At 45.5% G+C, this 24,476-nt stretch overlaps 2 protein-coding genes across 4 annotated transcripts in view; one reads left to right on the top strand and one right to left on the bottom strand.

Annotated features, from left to right (window-relative positions):
- The window catches only part of CEP89 (centrosomal protein 89), a 127,540-nt gene extending 113,754 nt beyond the window's left edge, over positions 1 to 13,786 (bottom strand). For both annotated transcript variants that reach the window (XM_089667824.1, XM_089667825.1), the window contains exons 1-4: positions 13,690 to 13,786; positions 11,246 to 11,352; positions 7,104 to 7,250; positions 6,313 to 6,511 (exon numbers count right to left, since the gene is read on the bottom strand). In XM_089667824.1, the coding sequence (XP_089523950.1) occupies positions 6,313 to 6,511; positions 7,104 to 7,250; positions 11,246 to 11,352; positions 13,690 to 13,728 (492 nt within the window). In that variant the 5' untranslated portion in view covers positions 13,729 to 13,786. The remainder of the gene's footprint in view (positions 1 to 6,312; positions 6,512 to 7,103; positions 7,251 to 11,245; positions 11,353 to 13,689) is intronic.
- Positions 13,787 to 14,051: 265 nt separating this feature from the next.
- On the top strand, positions 14,052 to 23,869 carry FAAP24 (FA core complex associated protein 24). 2 transcript variants are annotated; one of them, XM_089667816.1, is made up of 6 exons: positions 14,052 to 14,095; positions 15,353 to 15,467; positions 17,499 to 17,647; positions 17,944 to 18,083; positions 20,973 to 21,125; positions 22,633 to 23,869. In XM_089667816.1, exons 3-6 carry the CDS (start codon positions 17,536 to 17,538, stop codon positions 22,879 to 22,881), a joined length of 654 nt encoding a protein of 217 aa, XP_089523942.1. In that variant the 5' UTR covers positions 14,052 to 14,095; positions 15,353 to 15,467; positions 17,499 to 17,535; the 3' UTR covers positions 22,882 to 23,869. The 2 variants fall into 2 exon arrangements, with proteins under 2 accessions (XP_089523942.1, XP_089523943.1); XM_089667817.1 differs by lacking the exon at positions 15,353 to 15,467.
- Positions 23,870 to 24,476: the final 607 nt, after the last annotated feature.

The following is a 24,476-nucleotide window of genomic DNA, read 5'->3' as shown; positions in this document are numbered from 1 at the left end:
TCCCCCATATAGTAATTCATCCCCCATAGTAATTCATCCCCCCTATAGTAATTCATCCCCCATATAGTAATTCATCCCCCATATAGTAATTCATCCCCCATAGTAATTCATCCCCCATATTAATTCATCCCCCATATAGTAATTCATCCCCCATGTAGTAATTCATCCCCCCTGTAGTAATTCATCCCCCCTGTAGTAATTCATCCCCCATATAGTAATTCATCCCCCCTATAGTAATTCATCCCCCCTATAGTAATTCATCCCCCATATAGTAATTCATCCCCCCTATAGTAATTCATCCCCCATATAGTAATTCATCCCCCCCATAGTAATTCATCCCCCATATAGTAATTCATCCCCCGTATAGTAATTCATCCCCCATATAGTAATTCATCCCCCATAGTAATTCATCCCCCCCATAGTAATTCATCCCCCCCATAGTAATTCATCCCCCATATAGTAATTCATCCCCCATATAGTAATTCATTCCCCATATTAATTCATCCCTCATACAGTATTTCATCCCCCACAGTACTATCCCCCCCAAGTAGTAAGCCAAGTCCCCCCCTTTGTCAATTCACTTACCTTTGCTCCGCGCGTTCCTCTCGCCGTGTTCCCGCGCCATTCCGGTCTTCAGGGCGGACTGTGAGAGGAGCCTAGCTCCTCTCACGTTCCTCACGCTGCCCCGCCTACACATATTCTGACAGCCGATGTTTGCCACGCTCCGTGGGCCGGATTAAAAGGTCCGCCGGGCCGTAGTTTGCCCATTGCTGATCTAACCCCACATTCTACACGTCACAGGCTGCATAATCCTATTTCCTATGATGATAAAACAAAAAAGATAGCGCTATCGAATTAAATGTACAAATTAAATGGTGATAAAATTAAAACAGTGAAAAAATTATTTTATGTGACCAAAAAAATGTCTTTAAGAATTTTCTCTTTCCATCAATAGTGAATAATGGTTCATCCTTCCGCTCCGTAAAGACGTCGGATGACGAAACGCGTAGGATGGAGCTTCGGACTAATGTCACTACGTTCTGTAAGAGGCTGGCGTGTTCGGCTTTCTGTGATTTTAACTAAATGTGTTTGTTGCTAGTGTCGGCTATGACACTGTTGAATATGAGTGGATTATGATGATTATGAATAAACGTGTCGTATGGTATCACACGATCGTTTGCTTTGTTTCTTTTCTGAGCCTGTGCACGAACTTCTTGGAATTCGGTTTGGAAGTTTTTGCTGCTGAGTTTATAGATCTGCAGAGTATTGCTCCCAAAGAGGATAAATAAGTGTCTGAATATCTGGGGCTCCCCGACCTGCATAATACTACATCAACAAGCTGAGAGAGGAATAATTTGAAAAGCTGGTCACCGCTGAGTCTGCCTGCAGAGTATTGCTCCCAGAGCAAAAGAGTGCAATTGCTGGTTTATAATTTAACTGGCAATTTGCTCTGGTGAGTTTATTCATTTCTGCTGGGGGTGGATTTGCACAAATCTGTTCTTGTGGTGATGGACATTGTTCACTATTGATGGAAAGAGAAATTCTTAAAGACATTTTTTGGTCACATAAAATTATTTTTTCACGGTTTAATTTTATCACCATTTAATTTGATTTGTACATTTAATTTGAGAGCGCCGCCTTTTTTTGTTTTATTATTGTAACCTTTATTTTAAGGGTAAGGTTTAGCAGCTTGTGTTAATTATATGAGAACACTTTTTTGGTGCTATTTCCACTTTTATATTTTTTCTTATTTCCTATGATGGTTTATTCATAATGGCCCTATGCTACAACTACACCACAACTATAACCCCCCCCCCCCCCCAGTAATTCCAGCCATATTACCCAGATCAGGAAAGTTTTAAAGTAGTACTAACATTCTGCTTTGAAATTCACAGACACAGCACCAACGGATGGCATGGCTTTGCACTGCATGCACGAACATACTGATGATTTCCGACTTACTTGGCAATGATTTTTACTGATGTGACAGTGTGAACGCCAATTATGTCATTAAGTTGTTTAGAGAAACAACTGTGAATGTATATTGTTAATGTATACATATGTTTATATGTCTCTAGAGAGAGTGTACATGAAATCATTGGTAAGTGGTGATATTGCCTGAATGTGTAGGCTATGCATACAGCATGCAGATGAGGAATTGTCAAGCCAATTAAATCAAAATGCCAGCCATCTTACCCAGCACCCCCTGCTGAATATACTTTTTTTTCCATGGAGTCCTTTTGCCAGTCCAGTGACATCAGCAGGATATCAGCCTCCTCCTTTAGTGACAGCGGGGAAGCAGGTATTCTTCCCGGATTGAGCAGCGTTTGCAGAATGACGCGCGAGTGCCGCAAAGTGCTAGAGTACTGTGAGCAATGTGTGACATGGTAAAGGACAGGGTGGGCTCACAGGAAATGGGCAGAATGACAGGACTGTCATTCTGTCCAAAAGGACTGCCAATACACAAACCTATGTCCTGTTAGTTTAGGGAGCAGCACACTTATCAAGGTCAGGGGCGGACTGACCATTTGGAAACTTGGGCACTGCCCGAGGGCCCAGGGTCAGCAGGGGGCCCCATGAGATGCCCCTGGTACCTTTTTCATAGGCTTTTTTGAGTTTGGACAAGGACACGGGCCCCATGATCTCCTTTTGCCCGGGGGCCCCATGAGTTGTCAGTCCGCACCTGATCAAGGTAGTTCGTTTCAGGTCCAATTAGGCTTTATGCTCGGGTAGTGCAATGGTGCATGTTATGGTGCAACCTCCTGTCCCAGACTGGCTGTCATAACTAGGTGGATCCCTTTGAGAACGTGCGTGTGCACGAAACGTGTCAGTAGGAGCCTACGTGCTGATGTCACGCTGCCGTGTCTATGTGATGGTCTGGCAGCCATCTTTGTAAGTGCTGTTTATCCATTGATGATTTTATGCTCCACGTGGTTGCTATCTTTTTAATAAAACATATTATACTATATGATACTGTCTCCGGGCTCTGTCTATGAGCTTGCCCTCTAGGAGGAATCCCTTTAATTGGTTCACCGCATATTGCATATTGTCTGTCTGGCGACTAAGTGACATAGGACAGGGAGAGCACCACAGCTGAACAACTACTTAAATAAAATCAATTGGTCAAGTAGAGGATACAAAAAATGGCCACTGCCCCAGTCTATAACTGGCCTTCACAGCAAAGAGCACGCGAAAGGGCAACACATGTCAAACAAAAGAGAAAAGGTCCCAGCCTGCAAACAAACCGAATTAACCTGTCTAACAGTATGCGTTAAAAACTGGGGTTTAGTTAGCACACATTTGCAAACACATGCGTAAGCTGCAGAGCCTCATCATGGCACCGATAGTCTGTAGTCCTACCTCTACAAAGTTTGGCCATTTTATGTACGGTTGAATTTTTGGTAAGGGGGCGCACTGAACACCTTAGCTACCATTGTGCTATACGCTGGGTGTCCAGTGCGCTCCTGTACCTTTAACCACTTCCTGTCCGGCCCATGTATATAAACAGCTGGACGGGAGCAGTGCAGGGGTGGGTGGCCGTTTAGAAACAGCCTCCCCGCCAACCGCTTGTGCGCGCTCCCTGGGAGCGCACAGCACCACGATCCGGTGCCCACTGTGTCTGGAGGACACAGTGGAACACCAATCGTTGTACGGGACCTCTGTGTGAGGTCCCAATCATGTGATCACTGATTGGCCAATCAGTGATCACATGAAGAGTAGTAAGCAAGATGTCACTTCTGACATCATTGCTTACTACCTGTGAAATCTGTGAAGGATCACAGAGATCACGATACAAGGCTATTCACAACAGCCTTGTACCACGTGACAAGCTGTGACCAATCACAGCTCACACACTATTTCTCAATGGCTGCAAGAATGCAACCAGAGAGAAAGAGAAATGATTGCTTTTACAGCCTTTATGGATGTAACAGCAATCAGTGTAAAAAAAAAAGAAATCTTCATAACCCCCACAAGTAGTACAGTGTCACTATGGTGACACTGTACTGCTAGGGTGACGGTATGTTAAAAAAAAAAAGCCCATAAATAATATAAAAAAATAAAAAATGTAAAAAAACAATTTTGAAAAATTATAATTTTTGGTTAAAAAAAAAACCCAAATTATTTTATAACTAAAAAGATAACTGAATACATTTTGGCCAAGATTTATGAACAAAGATTATTTATTTTATTATAAATTTTATAAGAAAAACACTTTTTTTCAAAATTATGGGACTTTTTCATTTATATAGCAAAAAATAAATAAAAATCCCAGTGGTGAATAAATAATACCACCAAAATAAAGTTTTATCGGTCTCAAAAAAAAATTCTAAAAAATTCATATGGGTACAGTGTTGCATGACCACGCAATTGTCATTCAAAGTGTGAGCACTGAAAGCTGAAAATTGGCCTGGACTAGAAGGGGTTGAAAGTGTCCGGACTTGGTTAAGGAGGGGTGGGCACCCTCAGGTCCACCTGCCCTTGGTCTATCCATTACATGCACGTGCCTCTACTATGGGGGCTCTCAACATTTGTAGTTATGACTACAGACTATCGGTGCCGTGACAAGGCTCTGTGGCTTACGCATGTGTTTGCAAATGTGTGCTAACTAAACCTGTTTTTAACACATACTGTAAGTCAAATAGAGGAGCCTATTTATAATGGAGAGTGGACTTTGCCATCCTCTGCATTGTGCAGGCATTTTACGACTCATTCAGAAAATTAGATTGTGGTGTGTAGCCTTTTGGAGGTACATATCAAAGTATCATCCACATGAATGGCAGGACCCATGGTGTCCCAAGCAGAACATTGCCTAAAACATCACACTGCCTTCTTCCCATACTGCATGCTGGTGCCAACTCGTCGCCAGATAAGCAATGCACACCCACCTGGCCATCCACATAATGTAAAAGAAAACATGAATCGTCAGACCAGGCCACCTTCTTCCATTGCTTCATGGCCTCATTCTGATGCTGTAAGGGAATTCCTGTATGGCAACTGGCTAATAGAAATGCGCGCACACGGGTGCACACACACAGGAGCGTGGCCACTGTTTCTGGCGCCAGACAGACCATTTAAAGGAAGCTTTTACTCTCTGTCAGTGCTGGTCTTCAGCTAACTTCCTATTTCCTGCTGTATCCTGTGTGTATCAGTTACTGACCCGGCTTGCCATTGACCTGCTCTTGGATTCTGTTTATGCTTCTGCTCATCGGTTTCTGATCCTGGCTTCCTCCTGACTTTGTCCCTATCTGATGTTTCGGTACCTTATCGCCTGCTCATTGTTGACCCTGGCTATTACTCTGACTATGCTTCCGGTTCCAGTTTTGGCTCTACAGTCCTGCTGAGTGCCTGTCCTGGCTGTCATTACATCAGCTCCGGTCGTCACGGTGTGCTCCGGCCTCACGCTTATCAGAAGTTCCGGCAAGCCACGTACACAGATCTTACAGTTCCAATGGAGTGCTTCCTTAACTTCAGCATGCCGTTCCGGCATCTCCTCTGTTCCTGACTGGATGCCCTGTCTGATTTACTGAGGTTACATCACCAGCTGCAAGTTCCACAATCAATATCCACAGGCACTCGTGTTTCTCCTGTCCCTCGGCACCATCTGTTTCACCTTCAGTGGGGCCTGGCTGACCTTGTCAATTCAGACTTCTATCAGGTATGTGACAGATGCTCACGTGCCCATTGTAGGCACTTTGGCCGTGGACATGCTCCAGCATGGGCACTCCGATTGGTCTGTGCCTACGCAGTCCCGTACACAGCAAACTGCAATGCACTCTGTGTTCTAACACTTCTCTAGTGTAACAAGCATTACCTTTTTCAGCAGTTTGAGCTACAGTAGCTCTTCTATTAAAAGAGACTATACAGGCCATCTTTCCGTCTTTGCTCCCGCATGTATCAATGAGCCTTGGCCAACCATGACCTTGTCATTGACTTTTCTTCCATGGACCACATTTGGTCAATCCTCACCACTGTAGATTGGGAACCTCCAAAAACAGCTGCAATTTTGGGGCTAGTCTGACCAAACCGGCCAGGTATTACAATTTAGCCCTTGTTAAAGTTGCTCAAATCCTTACACTTGACCATTTTTTTCTGCTTTTAACACATCAACTTTAGGGACAACATACTCACTTGTTGCCTAATGTATCCCACCCACTTTCAGGTTCTGCTGTAACATGACAATCAATATTATTCATTTTACCTGTGGTCATATTATTATGGCTGATCAGTATATAAACCTTCTCCCACATACTGTACATATCAAATGTAACCTGTACACAGTGAAGATTCACATTAAAAAAGTAGTGGTCTCACCATTCGGCCCTTGTGCGGAAGAGCATAAATTGGCTCAAATGCCAAATTTTCATCTCCCCTTGGCGACGCCTGCTGAACAAATTGTTTTTCAATATCCGACATTTGCTCTTCTGTTCCGTTATCATCATCATCATCAAACTCTGACATAATGGGAACATTTTGCTTGTTCTGATTATTCCGGTAGGCTGTCCAGTTTTGTCTGAAATCAAATTTGGTCATTATCAGACACGTGGATATAAGGACCAGGGCATTGGAAATTTCCTAAATCCTCACCCTGCCATGGAAAGCACTGGTCCTAACCTTCATGACAATAAAAGAAGAGGTGAGCACAGAACAACACACATGTGAAGGAATCAAGGGCAGCATAGAGGAGTACCTCTTTGCAGAGCCCTTATTAGGAATTCAAGCATCCACCTAACAGGAGGAAGAATTTTGCTCTGCACCCTTGAGGAAAGGAAAGGCCAATCCACAGTGACCAGACCTGTTTCTTCTTGACCGAGGATCCATGAGCTTTTGATATATACTGCTTATATATATCCACCTTCTGGTGAGTGCGCATTTCTGCTACTTCCTCACAGATCACCATTGTGGATTTCCATTTGTCACCTGGCACGTTTATATGAACTGGACTTACAGTGGACAATTTTCAGATTTATTACTTAGCGCTGCACTTTTATTTATATTATTCTGTATAAGTATTTATTGGTTACTTAGAGTGCTTAGCTGCTTTCTAGGATCAGCGCTCACTTTTTTCATTTTCTATAGAATAAAAGAAGAGGGTCACTACTTACGCTAGTCCGAGCTCTGAGGCCGAAGCATAGGGTTCAATGTGCTCTGTTTCACATATGCTGTCAGAGTAGGACCTTTGGCGAGGCTGTGGTATGGCGACTGTGCGACCGGTTAAAGAGGTCATCAAAACAGCAGCAGCAAGAGCGGACCTATACGATTAATAGGATGATAGGAAGTTCTGTTTATACACAAATACTTCAACTGTACCGAACACCAAACCTTCCAATGGGGACCGGCAACAATGGTCTGAGAGGGGATTTTCTGGCACTTTGGAGAGACTTCCTCACACTTCCTGTTGTGACTCAGGGACCGAATGTAGAGGCAAGACTGCCCAACAGGACACAAACATTTATAAAAAAAATAAAATTTAAAAAACCTGACATTTTTAACCCATCCCTACTCTATGAAAATAAAAAGAAATTTGTCTTCAAATAAACTTATTTATTTATTTCAGGTACTTATATAGCGCCGTCAATGTATGCCGCGCTTTACATACATATTGTACATTCACATCAGTCCCTAACCCTCAAGGGGCGTACAATCTAAGGTCCCTAACTCACATTCCTACATACTAGGGCCAATTTAGACAGGATCCAATTCACCTACCAGCATGTCTTTGGAGTGTGGGAGGAAACCGGAGTACCTGGAGCAGGGGCGCACTGACAACTCATGGGGCCCCCGGGCAATAGGGGATCATGGGGCCCCTGTGTCCTTGCCTAAACTCAAAAAAGCCTATGAAAAAAGGTACCAGGGGCATCTCATGGGGCCCCCTACTGACCCCGGGCCCTCGGGCAGTGCCCGAGTTTCCAAATGGTCAGTCCGCCCCTGACCTGGAGTAAACCTACGCAGGCACTTATACGAGAAATGGCATTTTTTTTAACAAGTTAAATATTGCAGCTGCTGACTTTTAAAGGATAAGTTCACTTTAAAATTAAATAAATAAATGCCCCCTTTTTTTTGCAGGTGAAAAAAAAAAAAAAACATTTACTAATTTATTTTTTGGAGCCTGGAAAGTATTGCTGATCACTGGTGCTATGCAGGGCTCCTGTAAACTGTCAGTGAATCTGTGCGCCTCTACATCTCGTACGGGCAAGCAGATACAGTCAGACAGGAAGACTCAGTGAACTACCACAGTGCTCAACAGCGCCGTAGTAGTTCATTGAAAACTGCAAGCTGACAGCCGCAAAGGCTGTCAGGACTTGTAGTTCATTCATTCACACAAATCTGTGAATGAATTATGTGGCTGAGTGGGTGGAGCTCTGCATGGCCACACTAGTTTCAAAAAGTGACAGCTAGTATGGGGAACTTTTCCCCACACTGCTGTCATGGGGTGGGAAATCAGGCAGCGGCTGCAGTGGTGGGTACGCATTACATGTTCCACGCTAAAAACAGGTGGAACATGTAACATGTTCCTAAAGGCAGTGTTTCTCAACTCCAGTCCTCATGGACCCCCAACAGGTCATGTTTTCAGGATTTCCCTCAGATGAAACAGCTGTGGTAATTACTAAGGCAGTGAAACTGATCAAATCACCTGTGCAAAATAATGGAAATCCTGAAAACATGACCTGTTGGGGGTCCATGAGGACTGGAGTTGAGAAACACTGCTAAAGGTGAACTTATCCTTTAAAAATGAGTCACTTACCAGCACCTGCGGCCCAGTATTATCTTCCTGCAGTTGGTTCTTTTTACAACAGCAGGTCCCCAGCACCACCGTATTGAATCCTGAGGAATCACAGCCATCCCCCCACTGTCATGCACAACACTGCATGGTGCTGTGGGACTGGTCCTGCAACCTCCTGGGGAGTATGACTTGTCCAAGGAGGATGCAGGTGGGGGGCACGGTGTGTGCCCAAGTACACAACATTCTCTCCTAGGCAAGAATTGAGGAAGTGGGAAGGGGTAGCTGTCAAAAAAGGCTCCCACTCCCCTGTGTCAAAAGTATTGGGGATGAGGTGGGAAGTTAAAGGATACGTTCACCTTTTGGACAAAAATAATAAATGCACGTTTTTGTGCAGGTAAAAAAGTGTGCGTTTATTATTTTTGTCCAAAGGAGCCTCAGTAGATCTCTGATGCCATGCAGGTCTCCTGCAGACCTGTCAGAATATCTGCTTGCTGTACGGGATGTACGGCAAAGCAGATATACTGACAGGAAGCTTCAATGAACTACAATGGAGCTCCACGGCACCCTGGTAGTTCATTGAAAACTACAAGCCGACAGCCACTAAGGCTGCCTGGACTTGTAGTCACTCATTCACAGAACTCTGTGAATGAGTGACGTGGCTGTGTGGGCGGAGCCACACTGTTTTCAAATCTGACAGATAGTACAGGAAGACTTCTCCCCGTACTGTCAGAGAAAGGGGAGGGGGCAGAGGGCATGGCTGCGGCTATAGGAACATGCTACATGTTCCACCCTAAAAACAGGTTGAACATGTAACATGTTCCAAAGGTGAACTTATCCTTTAAATAAGCGGCACTTTCACTTCAGAGTGAATGTGATTAAATCGAATCATTTTATAGGATACAAGGAGCCTATCAGATGTTAAAGAACTACAAGTTCCAGTATGCACTAGCAGTTAGACAATGCATTTCCTCAACAGGAGTCACAGGTTGTTGAAATATACCCACATATGAAAATTATCTTCAGGGAAAAGTTGTTTCAAAGTGCAATTATGTTTCCCCAACCCCCCCCCAACAGATGAATATTCACCTTCATCTAAAGGCCATAGTGCCTGTTTGTTCACATCAAAAGGTTCAAGTCTTCAGTGTCCTGGCCACGCCTGCGCATTACGGCTCCCCAGACTTCTATAGGGCTTTGACCACAGGTTGGAGAGGATGTAACACAGCCCTATAAAAGTCTATGAGGGCTGCAATGTGCAGGCACGGCCACAGGAGCAAAGCCTTGTAGCTAAACAGGAAGTGAGTGAAAATCCCTGCAAATGAAGGAAAGTCCCCCAGATCACCGGACTTAGTGTCCCCATTGGAAAATTTCCCCTCTATTATTTTTCTGGGGACAAACCAAAATTTGAGGGATTTTTTTTTTTAACTTTCATTTTTAAAGACAATGGTAAACAGGACAAATAAAGAGGGTGAATCTCCCTAACAGGGGGGCACAGACCGTAATAAAAACCTGACGGGGGTTCTAATTCCTCTACTCTGTCCAAAACTTAAAAAAAAATTGCCTTTAATAATGTGAATGTGTGTCAATGTTTAAAACTGTTCTGCAGGCAAACAGCTGAATACACAGATGAAATCGATATATTGAAGTTGTTTTAGCAGCCTAAGAATGAATATTTCTGTCCATTCAGTCCTGAGATTGACACAGCTCTGCCACAGAGCACAGCCTGATCTGGCAGGGCAGGAGACCTTTCTTCTCTGCAGCAGTTCACTAACACTTACAGGTCTTGTCCCTCCCCCAGCTTGTGCTTGGCCAATGAAGAAGAAGCAGCAGAGGGATAAAGTCATCTTTTTGCTCTCTCATCCTATCGGCACGTTGCTTGCCCTGAAGCACACCTGATTGGCTCCTTGTGCTGTTTTGCCCTCCCCCAGTCTGAGCTCTGCTGTACACAGACTGCAAGAGGCCAATACCAGGTCACATTCATGTACTTGCACTGCCTGTATTTAAACATACCCATATAATAATAATAACGTATTAATTATTAGGAGCTGCAATAACGTGTGCCCTGGAGTGTAGCCATACACCCTGCAATCTGACAATCTCCTATGGATCTGCCAACAGCTGGAGTAGAAGACCCTTTCTGACTGGATTGGAACAGATCAGTTTGGTAGGAAGTCATACAGTAGGAATAGTTTTTGGAAGATCGAAGGTAAATTGTACAATCAGATGGTAGTGTGTGTAGTCAGCTTTACACCTTCTCGGCTGGTAACCCATTCATGTATGTATGTATGTATGCATGTATGCATGTATGTGCCCAGTTCATTGCACACCCCCTTAGGTGACAATTTCTACCGTCCCCTTGCCTGGTATGAGGGTGTCAACAGATCATCTGCCAGAACCAGTATGAGGAAAGGGGTGGAGCCAGATGAAACAGGACATTAAAAAGTGGAAAGGAAGGTCATATATGTGGAAAGAGAGAAGAAGAGGAGAATGACATAGAGAGCCGTGCAGAGACTCGCTCACACCTACCTGGGTCTCTCTGGAGAGGGGTTTGGGCTACGGGGAGGAGGGGTGCGAGGAACGGCGGAGCGGGGGGCTACGGTGGCTGCAGGGATGAGGCCATGAGCAATGTGCTTCTATACAAGGAAGACAATCAGCAGTCAGTGTCAGCACAGAAATCATTTATTACAGATAACAATTTACAATTCTGTCAGTGAGGAGCCGCACCATAGGCTCCGAATCACACCGCGGGCTCCGAGTCACATCATGGGTTTGGAATCACACCGCGGGCTCCGAGTCACACCATGGGTTCGGAATCACACCGCGGGCTCCGAGTCACATCATGGGTTCGGAATCACACCACGGGCTCCGAGTCACATCATGGGTTCGGAATCACACCGCGGGCTCCGAGTCACATCATGGGTTCGGAATCACACCGCGGGCTCCGAGTCACACCATGGGTTCGGAATCACACCGCGGGCTCCGAGTCACATCATGGGTTCGGAATCACACCGCGGGCTCCGAGTCACATCATGGGTTCGGAATCACACCACGGGCTCCGAGTCACATCATGGGTTCGGAATCACACCACGGGCTCCGAGTCACATCATGGGTTCCGAATCACACCGCGGGCTCCGAGTCACATCATGGGTTCGGAATCACACCACGGGCTCCGAGTCACATCATGGGTTCGGAATCACACCACGGGCTCCGAGTCACATCATGGGTTCGGAATCACACCACGGGCTCCGAGTCACATCATGGGTTCCGAATCACACCGCGGGCTCCGAGTCACATCATGGGTTCCGAATCACACCACGGGCTCCGAGTCACATCATGGGTTCGGAATCACACCGCGGGCTCCGAGTCACATCATGGGCTCCGAGTCACATCATGGGTTCGGAATCACACCGCGGGCTCCGAGTCACATCATGGGTTCGGAATCACACCGCGGGCTCCGAGTCACATCATGGGTTCCGAATCACACCATGGGTTCGGAATCACACCACGGGCTCCGAGTCACATCATGGGTTCGGAATCACACCACGGGCTCCGAGTCACATCATGGGTTCGGAATCACACCACGGGCTCCGAGTCACATCATGGGTTCGGAATCACACCACGGGCTCCGAGTCACATCATGGGTTCCGAATCACACCGCGGGCTCCGAGTCACATCATGGGTTCCGAATCACACCGCGGGCTCGGAATCACACCGCGGGCTCCGAGTCACATCATGGGTTCGGAATCACACCACGGGCTCCGAGTCACATCATGGGTTCGGAATCACACCACGGGCTCCGAGTCACATCATGGGTTTGGAATCACACCACGGGCTCCGAGTCACATCATGGGTTTGGAATCACACCACGGGCTCCGAGTCACATCATGGGTTCCGAATCACACCGCGGGCTCCGAGTCAGAGCACTACGTGTCACTTTACAGACGGAACACACAGAGTGGTCAGTGTACGGAAGGAATTCTCTAATAAGGAACTATATATTCTAGCAGTGTTGAGTAAGGGGGGGGAGGGGGCCGACTATAACTCCCAGCGTGTCTTATCAGTCTGTGGTGAGGAACTATAACTCCCAGCAAGTACTGTCAGTCTCTCTGGGGAGAGGAACTATAACTCCCAGCATGTCCTGTCAGTCTCTCTGGTGGGGGGAGAACTATAACTCCCAGCATGTCCTGTCAGTCTCTCTGGTGGGGGGAGAACTATAACTCCCAGCATGCCCTGTCAGTCCTTCTGGTGGGGGTGAACTATAACTCCCAGCATGTCCTGTCATTCTCTCTGGGGGGGAGAACTATAACTCCCAGCATGTCCTGTCAGTCTCTCTGGTGGGGGTGAACTATAACTCCCAGCATGTCCTGTCAGTCTCTCTGGTGGGGGTGAACTATAACTCCCAGCATGTCCTGTCAGTCCCTCTGGTGGGGGTGAACTATAACTCCCAGCATGTCCTGTCAGTCTCTCTGGGGGAGAGGAACTATAACTCCCAGCATGTCCTGTCAGTCTCTCTGGTGGGGGGAGAACTATAACTCCCAGCATGTCCTGTCAGTCTCTATGGTGGGGGGAGAACTATAACTCCCAGCATGTCCTGTCAGTCTCTCTGGGGGGAGAACTATAACTCCCAGCATGCCCTGTCAGTCCTTCTGGTGGGGGTGAACTATAACTCCCAGCATGTCCTGTCAGTCTCTCTGGTGGGGGTGAACTATAACTCCCAGCATGTCCTGTCAGTCTCTCTGGTGGGGGTGAACTATAACTCCCAGCATGTCCTGTCAGTCCCTCTGGTGGGGGTGAACTATAACTCCCAGCATGTCCTGTCAGTCTCTCTGGGGGGAGAACTATAACTCCCAGCATCCCCTGTCAGTCCCTCTGGTGGGGGGAGAACTAAAACTCCCAGCATGTCCTGTCAGTCCCTCTGGTGGGGGGAGAACTATAACTCCCAGCATGTCCTGTCAGGGAGTCTCACTCACGAACTGGTTGGCTTCTCTCCTCCTGAACGGGAAGGACATGGCTGCGCGATCTCCCCGGGTCTCCTCTCCTCGCACACCGCGTTCTCCGTCCTCCTCAGCCGCTCTTCCTCCCTCAATTCCTTCAACCACCGAATTCTACCGCCACGTGACCACCAGCGTCCAATCCGATCGTCTGCTGGTATCTCTTCCACCAATCGGCGCTCGCCCCCACACGTCGCCCCTGGCAACCCTGTGCGTCTTCCACAGAAGGAAACCGGCCGGGGGGCGTGGAGAGGGAAGTCCCTCCCCGAGGACCAGAGAGCAGTTCTCATTGGGTCACTGGAGTTGAGCGACGGCGGCTCCTCCAATCAGCGATAAAGGAAGAAAAGGCTGCGCGTGGAGAAGTTTGAGGCGCGGGAGAGTCCAGGTGGGGAAGTAGATACAATGTATCAATATTGTCCGAGGGGAGACTTGTTACATTGTATCCTCACTGTCTATATATTATTATTACACTGGGTAGTGCTGCAGAGGGACTGAGCTTTACTGTTCATCGCTTTCTTAGGGTTAGACTTGTGATGTGGCCAGTTGACTTTATCTCAGCAGTTCTGCCGTTGAATAACATTTGTCACCCTCTGATCTACAATCTGCCCCCTACAGGGACACAAATAGAAATATATAGTAAATCCTATAAACTTGACCTCCGCAAGATCCCCCCCCCAACCAGGCACTGCGTTACTGTAACTGACAATTGCGCGGTCATGCAACGCTGCACCCAGATGAACTTCATGTCTTTTTTCCCCACAAATTGAGCTTTTTTTTGGTGGTATTTGAGCACCTCTGCGTTATAAACAGTAAAACAATGACAATTTTGAATTAAAATATATTTTTTTAATTTTCTCCTATAAAACATATCCAATAAAAAAATACATTTCTTCATAAGTTTAGTCCAAACTGTATTCTGCTACATATTTGTGGTAAAAAAAGATATATAAGAGTATATTGATTAATTTGCGCAAAAAACTATGGGACATATACTGCAATTTTATTTATTTTTTTAACCTCCTCGGCAGTCTGATTATTTCAGATTTTTGGTGCTGAAAGCGGTACCATTTTTTTGCATGGAAATATGTAGTTTTTTAATTGTAGGCTGTAATTCTTAGGAATAACTCACTGAAATCTGTCCGAACAAGAGTCTAGTAAACATCCCGGGTAGGATAAAACTTGAAACACGAAATCATAAATTATAATTTAATAAATACTCAAAAAATAATAATATAATAATAATACATTTTATTCAATAATACAATCAAACCAAAAACACTGAAATGTGAAATATAGCGCCAAGTTCGCACATCACTGAGCAAAGTTGCAAAATCGTTTTCAGTGTCTGATGAGGAATTTCCCCCACGAATCATTATCACTCAATTCTGCAAGTGGTTCTGATTTACTATCGCTGTTCTCTAGCCGGTCTAAAACCGCTTTTGACCTAAAGGGACGCTTTTTGGACGCCATGGACTTTTCTAAGTTTCCAGGCAGAAAGAACAGTAAACATGCAGGCAGGGCGCCGGACAAAGCACTCGGGACAAAATGTATGTGAAATGGTTTGAGACAGGAATGTTTTGCTATGAAATAATCGTTTTTTAAAAAAATTTCATTTTTTTTAAATTTTCAAATTTCCTGCCAGTTCTGTCTCCCGTACGTCCCGACGTCACAGGGACCGGAACACGGAAGCCAGGTGCCGGCATCGGCTGGAGGAGATGGGACGCTGCAGGGGACGCATTGCGGGAGCGAAGGACAAGGTAAGCGCTGTAGGGAATCCCTGTGCAACGCCGCATGGTAAGCCCGAGTGTAGGTCGGGGTTACCGCTTGTGGTACTGAAACTTTACCCCGAGCTACACTCGGGAATACCGCTAGGGAGGTTAATACTAGTAATGGCGGCGATCAGCAACTTATAGCGAGACTGCAATATTGCGGCAGACATTTTTACACTAACTGTCGCTTTTACTAGAGGAAGCGAAGTATCATGTTCCCAGATTTGCAGGGACACACGATCCTTCACAAACTATGGAATGTATACTGCAATTTATTTATTTATTTTTTTAATACTAGTAATGGCGGCTTAAAGCGGGACTGTGATATTGCGGCAGACATTTTTACACTAACTGTCATTTTTACTAGGGGAAGTGAAGTATCATGTTCCCACATTTGCAGGGACACATGATCCTTCACAAACTATGGATATACTGCAATTTAATTTAATTTTTTAATACTAGTAATGGCGGCTATCAGCGGCTTATAGTGGGACTGCGATATTGCGGCAGACATTTTTACACTAACTGTCACTTTTACTAGGGGAAGTGAAGTATCATGTTCCCACATTTGCAGGGACACATGATCCTTCACAAACTATGGATATACTGCAATTTAATTTATTTTTTTAATACTAGTAATGTTGGCAATCAGCGACTTATAGCGGGACTGCGATATTGCGGCAGACATTTTTACACAAACTGTCACTTTTACTAGGGGAAGTGAATTATCATGTTCCCAGATTTGCATGGGCACACAATCCTTTATAAACTATGTAATGTATACTGCAATTTATTTATTTTTTTAATACTAGTAATGACGGCGATCATCGACTTATAGCAGGACTGCGATATTGCGGCGGACATTTTTACACTGTCACTTTAGGGGAACCCTAATCACTAATCAGTAAAAATACGCACTGACACTGTACTAATGACACTGGGTGGGAAGGGGTTAAACTTCTAGGGTGATCGAAGGGTTAACTGTGTGCCTAGCTATGTGCTTGATGTACACTAGGTGGTGCTTTTACTAGGGGAAGTGAAGGATTGTGTTCCCAGCCCTGCAGGGACACACGATCCTTTACTCCCCCCCAGCGTCAGAACAGAGCTCTGCCTTTTTTTTACTTAGGCACAGCTGTGTTCTGTGTGCTGCTGGTGGGTGCAGCAGACACTTGCACAGTTCGGCTTCCTGCATTCAGCCCCCCCCCCATGGCGAAACTGCAAAATCTGTATATATATGCGCATGATTTTGTATAGGGCAGACCTTAAGTGGGTATATACCAGCCCCAATGGTGAGCTCACTGATTGTATGTGATATGTTCTTTCTTTACAACTTGCCTTTTTGTGGTGCAGGTCCGGTGTCACCCCGTATAGGTTGCATGCCGACGATCCCCGCAGGATTGATTGGATCTGCAGATTGGGGAGCATAATGGATCGGACTCCGATCCATTATGCTCAATCCTCAGATCCGATCCATCCAGCGGGGATCGTCGGCTTTCTTTACAACTTACCTTTTCTTGGAGCAGGTCCGGTGTCACTCGGTGCGGTCGGTGTCACCCGTGCGGGCCGCACCCCCTGCACCTGCCTCGGGATGCCACTGGGTCTGATGGACGGTTAATGTCACCATAAATAGGACCTGTCACTTCCTGACTCATAGGGGACTTGTGGGCCATGTTTTGATAGCAATAAATTTAATTAAAAAAATGTAAAGAGTTAAAAATAAAAAACGATATAAAATTCATTAAAAAAAAAAAAATTCGTAGTGTAAGGCAAGCACATGTCAAATTGCACCACGTGTGAGGTATTGCCACCAATGTCAAAGAGCAATTGCTCCCCACTCCCCAAAGGTGCCGATCCATATTGGGGAGTGGGGGACGAAGCTTTTTGGGTGGAGCTCCGCTTTAATGTGTGTGCAATAATGCAACACAGCACGCCTGCAGTAATAGTGCATTGTATGCGCCACTGACAATACACTGAACATGTTCTCTAAGGAGATGTTTAATCTTTGTCACTCTCTCCCAGAATGGTTCCATGGCCTGAAAGGGACAGAAGTGTTTAAATGGCCACACAGGAAGGTACTCCAATCAGAGCTGGCGCTGCCGCCCTTCCCTATGGTCATGTGATCGGGAGCGAGAAGTGGAGGGGGAGCGCTCTGGCTCAGTTATTACAAGGTGAGATGGATGCTAATAATGAGATCCTTCAAAGAGACTTCTATCCAAATGTTGGAAATCAGACTTTGAATACCAATAAAATCAGTAAAGTATATTAATAAAGTACCAGGGGTGTCACAGACATAGGAAACCAGACGCAGCCGGACGTGGCACTGTCACTTCATTAATAATAAACACACATTTTCTTACCTTCAATCCATTGCGGATCAATGAAATTAACTCGGAATTAGTCTTTAATCTGAGGAAGAGGGAACAATGTGTGATGCTGGTCATCTCTCCAACATTTCCCTCTGCAGGTAAAATAAAACTGATGTTTGAAGACAGTCTGGGGCTGGTAGATTTCCACCTTTCCAACAGAGTCTGCATCCTCTACATAACGGAGACTGACCTGGTGTCAGGAAATGCCTTTAAAAGACGTCTTGTCCGATTTCGCAAAGTAAGTGATTGATGTTTTCTAATGATTTATCTAACACGATCGCTGTTTTATTATCATGATTAAAATATTATTATTAATAATCATCATCGTCATCATAATGTTCTTTTTTACTTTCATTATTTTATGATTTTTAATATTTAATATGATTATTTTTATTATTATTGTTATTATTTATCATTGTTATTATTTATTTTTTTTACTATTATTAGGGATCACTGTTTTATTATCATGAATAAAATATTATTATTAATAACAATAATAATAATCATCATCATAATGTTCTTTTTTGCTTTTGTTATTGTATGATTTTTAATCTAATTATTATTATTATTATTTTTTTTATTATTAATATTATTATTATTGTTGTTATTTATCATTGTTATTATTTATTATTATTACTGTTATTAGGGATCACTGTTTTATTATCATGATTATAATATTATTATTATTCATAATGTTCTTTTTTGCTTTCGTTATAGTATGATTTTTAATCTAATTATTATTATTTTTATTTTTAATATTATTATTGTTGTTATTTATCATTGTTATTATTTATTATTATTATTACTATTATTAGGGATCACTGTTTTATTATTATTAATAATAATCATCATCATAATGTTCTTTTTTACTTTCGTTATTTTATGATTTTTTATATTTAACCACTTGCCTACCAGGCACTTATACCCCCTTATTTACCAGGCCAATTTTCAGCTTTCAGCGCTGCCGCACTTTGATTGACAATTGCGCGGTCATGCAACATTGTACCCATATGAAATTTTGATCATTTTTTTCTCACAAATAGAACTTTCTTTTGTTGGTATTTAATCGCCACTGGGCGCTTTACTTTTTGCGCTATAAATAAAAAGAGTGCAAAAAATTTGAAAAAAAAAAAAAAGTTTCTTTGTTTCTATTATAAAAATTTTCAAACACGCATTTTTTCTCCTTCACTGATGTGCGTTGATGAGGCAGCACTGATGGGCACTGATAGGTGGCACTGATGGGCAGCACTAAAGGGCACTGATAGGCAGTACTAATGAGGTGGCACGGATAGGCGGCACTGATAGACAGCACTAATGAGGTGTCACGGATAGGCGGCACTAATATGCAGCACTGATAGGTGACACTGATTATGGGTACTGATAGACGGCACTGACTGGCATCACTGCTGGGCACTGACTGGCGGCACTGACTGGAACAACCCCTGGGCACTGACTGGTGGCACTGACTGGCAGCACTGCTGGGTGGCACTGTTGGGCAGCACTGGTGGGTGGGCACAGGTGGGTGGCACTGGTGGGCACAGGTGGGTGGCACTGCTGGGCACAGGTAGGTGGCACTTCTGGGCACAGGTGTGTGACACTGCAGAGTGGCACAGGTGGGTGCACTGCTGGGCACAGGTGGGTGCACTGCTGGGCACAGGTGGGTGATCTGCTGGGCACAGGTGGGCGGAGCTAGTGGGCGCACTGCTGGGCACAGGTGGGCGGAACTTGCGGGTGGCATTGCTGGGCACCAATCATCAGGGCACTGATCATCAGTGCCCTGATGATCGGTGCCGATCCCCGCTCTGACAACTGCCGGTTCTCTGCAGTACTTTCCTCACGATCTGACAGCGTGAGGAAAGTGCAGCCGAGAACCGGCACTTGCATTTCCCTCTGATCAGCGTGTCATTGGACACCGCTGATCACATGGTAAAAGGCCGCTGTGATTGGCCTTTTACCACATCACGTGATCAGCTGTGTCCGTAGGACACAGCGATCACGGAGATCGCCGGGTGCGCGCCCCCTGGGGCGCGCAGGAGAGTGTGATCTGGGAGGACGTCATATGACGTCCACTCAGAACTGGCCGGCCGCAGTGCAGCCGTCATTCGGCTATCTGCGGTCGGCAGGTAGTTAAAGGGGGGATCTACAAGCATTGAATAAACTTTATTAGGAGGTACCTGTACAGCAGCAACATCTTATTAGTCACAGCACTAGTTGTTTACTGCGTAGGATGTGAGAGGCTCCTCATAATGGGCACAGCAGGTGTACAGACCCAGGAACTCAGCACAGGGATGGGGGAACCCCTCATAATGGGCACAGCGGGTGTACTGACCCGGGAACTCAGCAAAGGGGTGGTGGGAACCCCTCATAATGGGCACATCAGGTGTACAGACCTGGGAACTCAGCAAAGGGGTGGTGGGAACCCCTCATAATGGGCACAGCAGGTGTACAGACCTGGGAACTCAGCAAAGGGATGGTGGGAACCCCTCATAATGGGCACAGCAGGTGTACAGACCTGGGAACTCAGCACAGGAACGGTGGGAACCCCTTATAATGGGCACAGCAGGTGTACAAACCCAATAGCTCCGCACAGGGATGGTGGGAACCCCTCATAATGGGCACAGCAGGTATGCAGGCCCAGGAACTCAGCAGAGAGGTGTTGGGAAGCCCTCATAATGAGCACAGCAGGTATACAGATCCATTAACTCAGCACAGGGATAGTGGGAACCCCTTAGGGTGGGCACAGCAGTTGTACAGACCTGGAAACTTGACACAGGGAGGGTGGGAAGCCCTCATAATGAGCACAGCAGTTGTGCAGGCCCAGGAACTCAGCACAGAGATGTTGGGAAGCCCTCATAATGGGCACAGCAGGTATACAGATCCAATAACTCAGCACAGGGATGGTGGGAACCCCTCATAATAGGCACAGCAGGAGTACAGACCTGGAAACTTAGCACAGGGATGTGCAAATCCAGGAACGCAGTGCACAGATGTTACCAAAAGTTCCCTAGAGATAGAGGAGGCTATCGGGTTAACCTTTCACCATCCACCACACACTGAAGTATCCATCTTGGGTGATATAAACCTCTAAATGGTAACGTCTACCCCTTCTCTCATTATGTTTTGGAAGGCCAGTAACCTGAAAGGTGTGGTCATAGTGGAGAAGACACGGATCAGCGAGCAGTACTTTCCTCCAGTACAGAACTTTGTGGTTCTTGAACTCGGCATGTCGTTAATTCCGGTCACCAGTCAGAGCGAAGCAGCACAGCTCATCCTTTGTTTGGTACGTACCAAAACACTATGTTAGTGCCACAGTGCCACAGAACACCCCGCCGTTCACAAGTTCTGGTCCTTGCAGAGTCCACTTGGAAAATGACACTTCCTGGAGTGACTCCAGTGACATGGAGATCTGAGGAAGGACCCAGTGAGACATGTGGGGGCCCCAGGAGATCTCAGAAGTGTCTGTTCCCTAGGAGGTTTTTGGGGGTGAGGACTTGTGATTGGAGCTGTGTTTGGTGGCACATACAGTGGAAATGGTGAGCATTTAGTCTTCTTTTTGGGTTTCACTATTCACTTTTCATGATAGGGTCACCTCAGTGATCTATTTAAATCCCAACTTTGGGCCAAATAAGATATTTCAACCATGTTTTTCCTTTTAAACCCTTCCCAAGTACCTATTAATGTGTCTAAGTCCCCCATTACCTGACTCTCTACTGCTCACCTTCCAATTGAAACCCTGTGTAGTGGTCCACTACTGCAGTTCAGGCCCAAAGCAAGACACCACCACACTCCTGTTGGAGTCTTCAAAACCCTATGAGAACCCCACTGAACTCCCAGTGGGAGTTGTCCATGTAACCAGGCAGCCATGTGGGTATCTGAAAAAGGATCCCACCGCTCTGTAATGAGAAAGCTAGAAGACTTGAGACCTGGCACATCATGTGACCATAGATTTAAGTAATCTGTGTCATCATCACATCTCTGTGCAGTCTTCTGGACCCTATGAGGACCCCATTGAAGACCCAGTAAAAGTTGTCCATGTCACCAGGCAGCCATGTGGGTACCCGAAGAAGGTCCCCACCACTCTACGGTAAAGAAAATAGAAGACTTGGGACATGGTGCATCATGTGACCACAGATTTAGGTAATCTGTGACATCACCACAACTCCACTGGAGTCTTCGGAACCCTATGAGGACCCCATAGAAGGACTCAGTGGGAATCATCCATGTCACAGGGAGCCATGTAGGTACCTGAAAAAGGACTCAACCACTCTCTAGTGAAGAAACTAGAAGACTTGAGATCTGGCGCATCATATGACCATAGATTTAAGTAATCTGTGTCATCACCACACCTCTGTGGAGTCTTCTGAACCCTATGAGGACCCATTGAAGACCCAGTAAAAGTTGTCCATGACACCAGGCAGCCATGTGGGTACACGAAGAAGGACCCCACCACTCTGTAGTAAAGAAGATAGAAGACTTGGGACATGGTGCATCATGTGACCACAGATTTAGGTAATATGTGACATCACCACAACTCCACTGGAGTTTGCGAAACCCTATGAGGACCTCATAGAAGGACTCAGTGGGAATTGTCCATGTTACCAGGTACCTGAAAAAGGACCCAACCACTCTCTAGTGAATAAACTAGAAGACTTGGGACCTGGTGGGTGACGTGACCATGGATTTGGGTAAGTATTTGGAGCATGTAGCTTTTTTTATTAATTTTTTTTTTTACTGAGGTATTGTGGAGCTCAACCAGACCTCAACTCTAATATTTCGGCTTCCTGCAGGTTCATGAATGGAGCAAAGAGGGTGGCAGTAATCCATTTACCGGTAAAAAGCATTGCAGCCTCCTTGATGGTGCCGTCCTGCAGAGCATGCAGAGGATTCCCGGAGTGGGCCGAGTGAAGGCTCAGCAACTCCTGCAGACCTTTCCCAGCCTCCAGGAGCTCTCCAACGCCTCTCTCCCCGAGTTAGAAGCCGTGGTGGGGAAAGGGATGGCCGGCAACATCCACAAATTCTTTTCCAAAACAACGTGACCCAACCAAACCATGCATTCATGGAAGCTACCAATCAGAAACCAGATCACTACCTGACAGATGCTGATCAGAAACAGCAGCAGAACACAGGATGGTGTAGGTCTGTCATTTGCACCAATGTCTGCCTTCAAATCTGACACTCTTCAAGATTAGCAAACTTTTATTTTGATATGGAATGGACATTGAAAGCGTACTATGTGATGAATGAGAGCACTATGGAATGGATCAGAACACATCTGTATGTACTAAGACAATGAAGAGGCGAATGGCTTCATCGTCTGTGGGTGGTGTTTCTATAATTTCTCACCTATCACATTTGCACTTTGAAGAATTAAAGGAAAATTGTCTCGGAACTTTTCCCAGTATCTTCTATATGTCCAATGAATCATAAACAATTGCCTTTTTCCTTTTTTTTTTTTTCTTCCCTTAAACGTTGTTGCATCTGATCTCCGGCAGCCTCTTTACAGCCACTTCCTGCCTTTTATGCACCCCAGTGATGGCTGCATGCATTTCTGAAGGTGAGTCTCCTGACGGTGACAACAGAGGATCACGCCTGTGAAATGTGTGTAAATAAGGCCGCTTATAGTCACCATGGGAAGCTCATGTGATAGAGTGACAACACAAGCACAATTGGGAGAAAGAGAGTTGTCACCCTGACACAGGAAGTGCCTGAACAAGGACCTTCATGCCAAAATCACCAGGTATTATCCAAATGAAAGCTGCAGATTTAAAAAAATAGGTATGAGACTCACAATTGATATAAATGTCAAAGGCACATCACAAAGAACAGCACTGTCCAATCCACACTGAGGAAGAGGCTAAGCCCTCGAAACGCGTTAGCCTATTGGAAGTCCAGGGTTCCCATTGCAGATTGACATGTAGTGTGGATTGGACAGTGCTGTTCTTTGTGATGTGCCTTTGACATGTATATGAATTGTGAGTACAATACCTATTTTTTTTATCATTTCAATAAATGTTCTTTATGTGCGCCCTCTGTTTGTTTTCTTTGTATCCAGTGCATTTGGACTACCCTGGTCCGTTGAGGGCAGCAAGGAGTGCACAGTCCGGGACATTCGAGATGTAGCCATAGTCCCAGTTGAGTCCATCCCCAAGTGCAGGAGTATTTGACTTTGCTATTTTAGGAATTCATATTAAATGGACTGTACTGCGTTTCTGCAAAATGCTGGGGAAAACGCTTAGGTGTGAACCTGGGGTAAACCAAACATGTGACTCCTGAACCCGGTACAGTGTATGCCTGGAGGCACATTAACCACGAAAATAAGAAAAATGCATTGAAGCACACGCCGCAAGAAAATATAATCCCAACCACAGCACCACCTGCCTGGAGTTTGCATGCTCTCCCTGTGCCTGCGTGGGTTTCCTCTGGGTACTCCGTTTTCCTCCCACACTCCAAAGACATGCTGGTAGCTTACTTGGATCCTGTCTAAATTGGCCCTAGTATATGAATGTGAGTTAGGGACCTTAGATTGTACACCCCTTGAGGGTTAGGGACTGATGTGAATGTACAATATGTGTAAAGTGCTGCGTAAATTGATGGCGCTATATATGTACCTGAAATATATATATATTGTTTT

This window comes from Staurois parvus, unplaced genomic scaffold (assembly GCF_062004578.1).
Source record: "Staurois parvus isolate SC_StPar_1 unplaced genomic scaffold, SC_StPar_1.0 ptg003601l, whole genome shotgun sequence".
In the NCBI taxonomy this organism is placed as follows: domain Eukaryota; kingdom Metazoa; phylum Chordata; class Amphibia; order Anura; family Ranidae; genus Staurois; species Staurois parvus.
This window is presented reverse-complemented; position numbering and strand designations above follow the sequence as displayed.

What these genes read in the sequence shown, in the direction of transcription:
- FAAP24 (XM_089667817.1), top strand. Translation starts at nt 17,536, where the DNA reads ATGGCCACACAGGAAGGTACTCCAATCAGAGCTGGCGCTGCCGCCCTT. An exon ending in TCTGGCTCAGTTATTACAAG is followed by an intron (nt 17,648 to 17,943) that starts GTGAGATGGATG and finishes TTCCCTCTGCAG; the next exon opens with GTAAAATAAAACTGATGTTT. An exon ending in CACAGCTCATCCTTTGTTTG is followed by an intron (nt 21,126 to 22,632) that starts GTACGTACCAAA and finishes GGCTTCCTGCAG; the next exon opens with GTTCATGAATGGAGCAAAGA.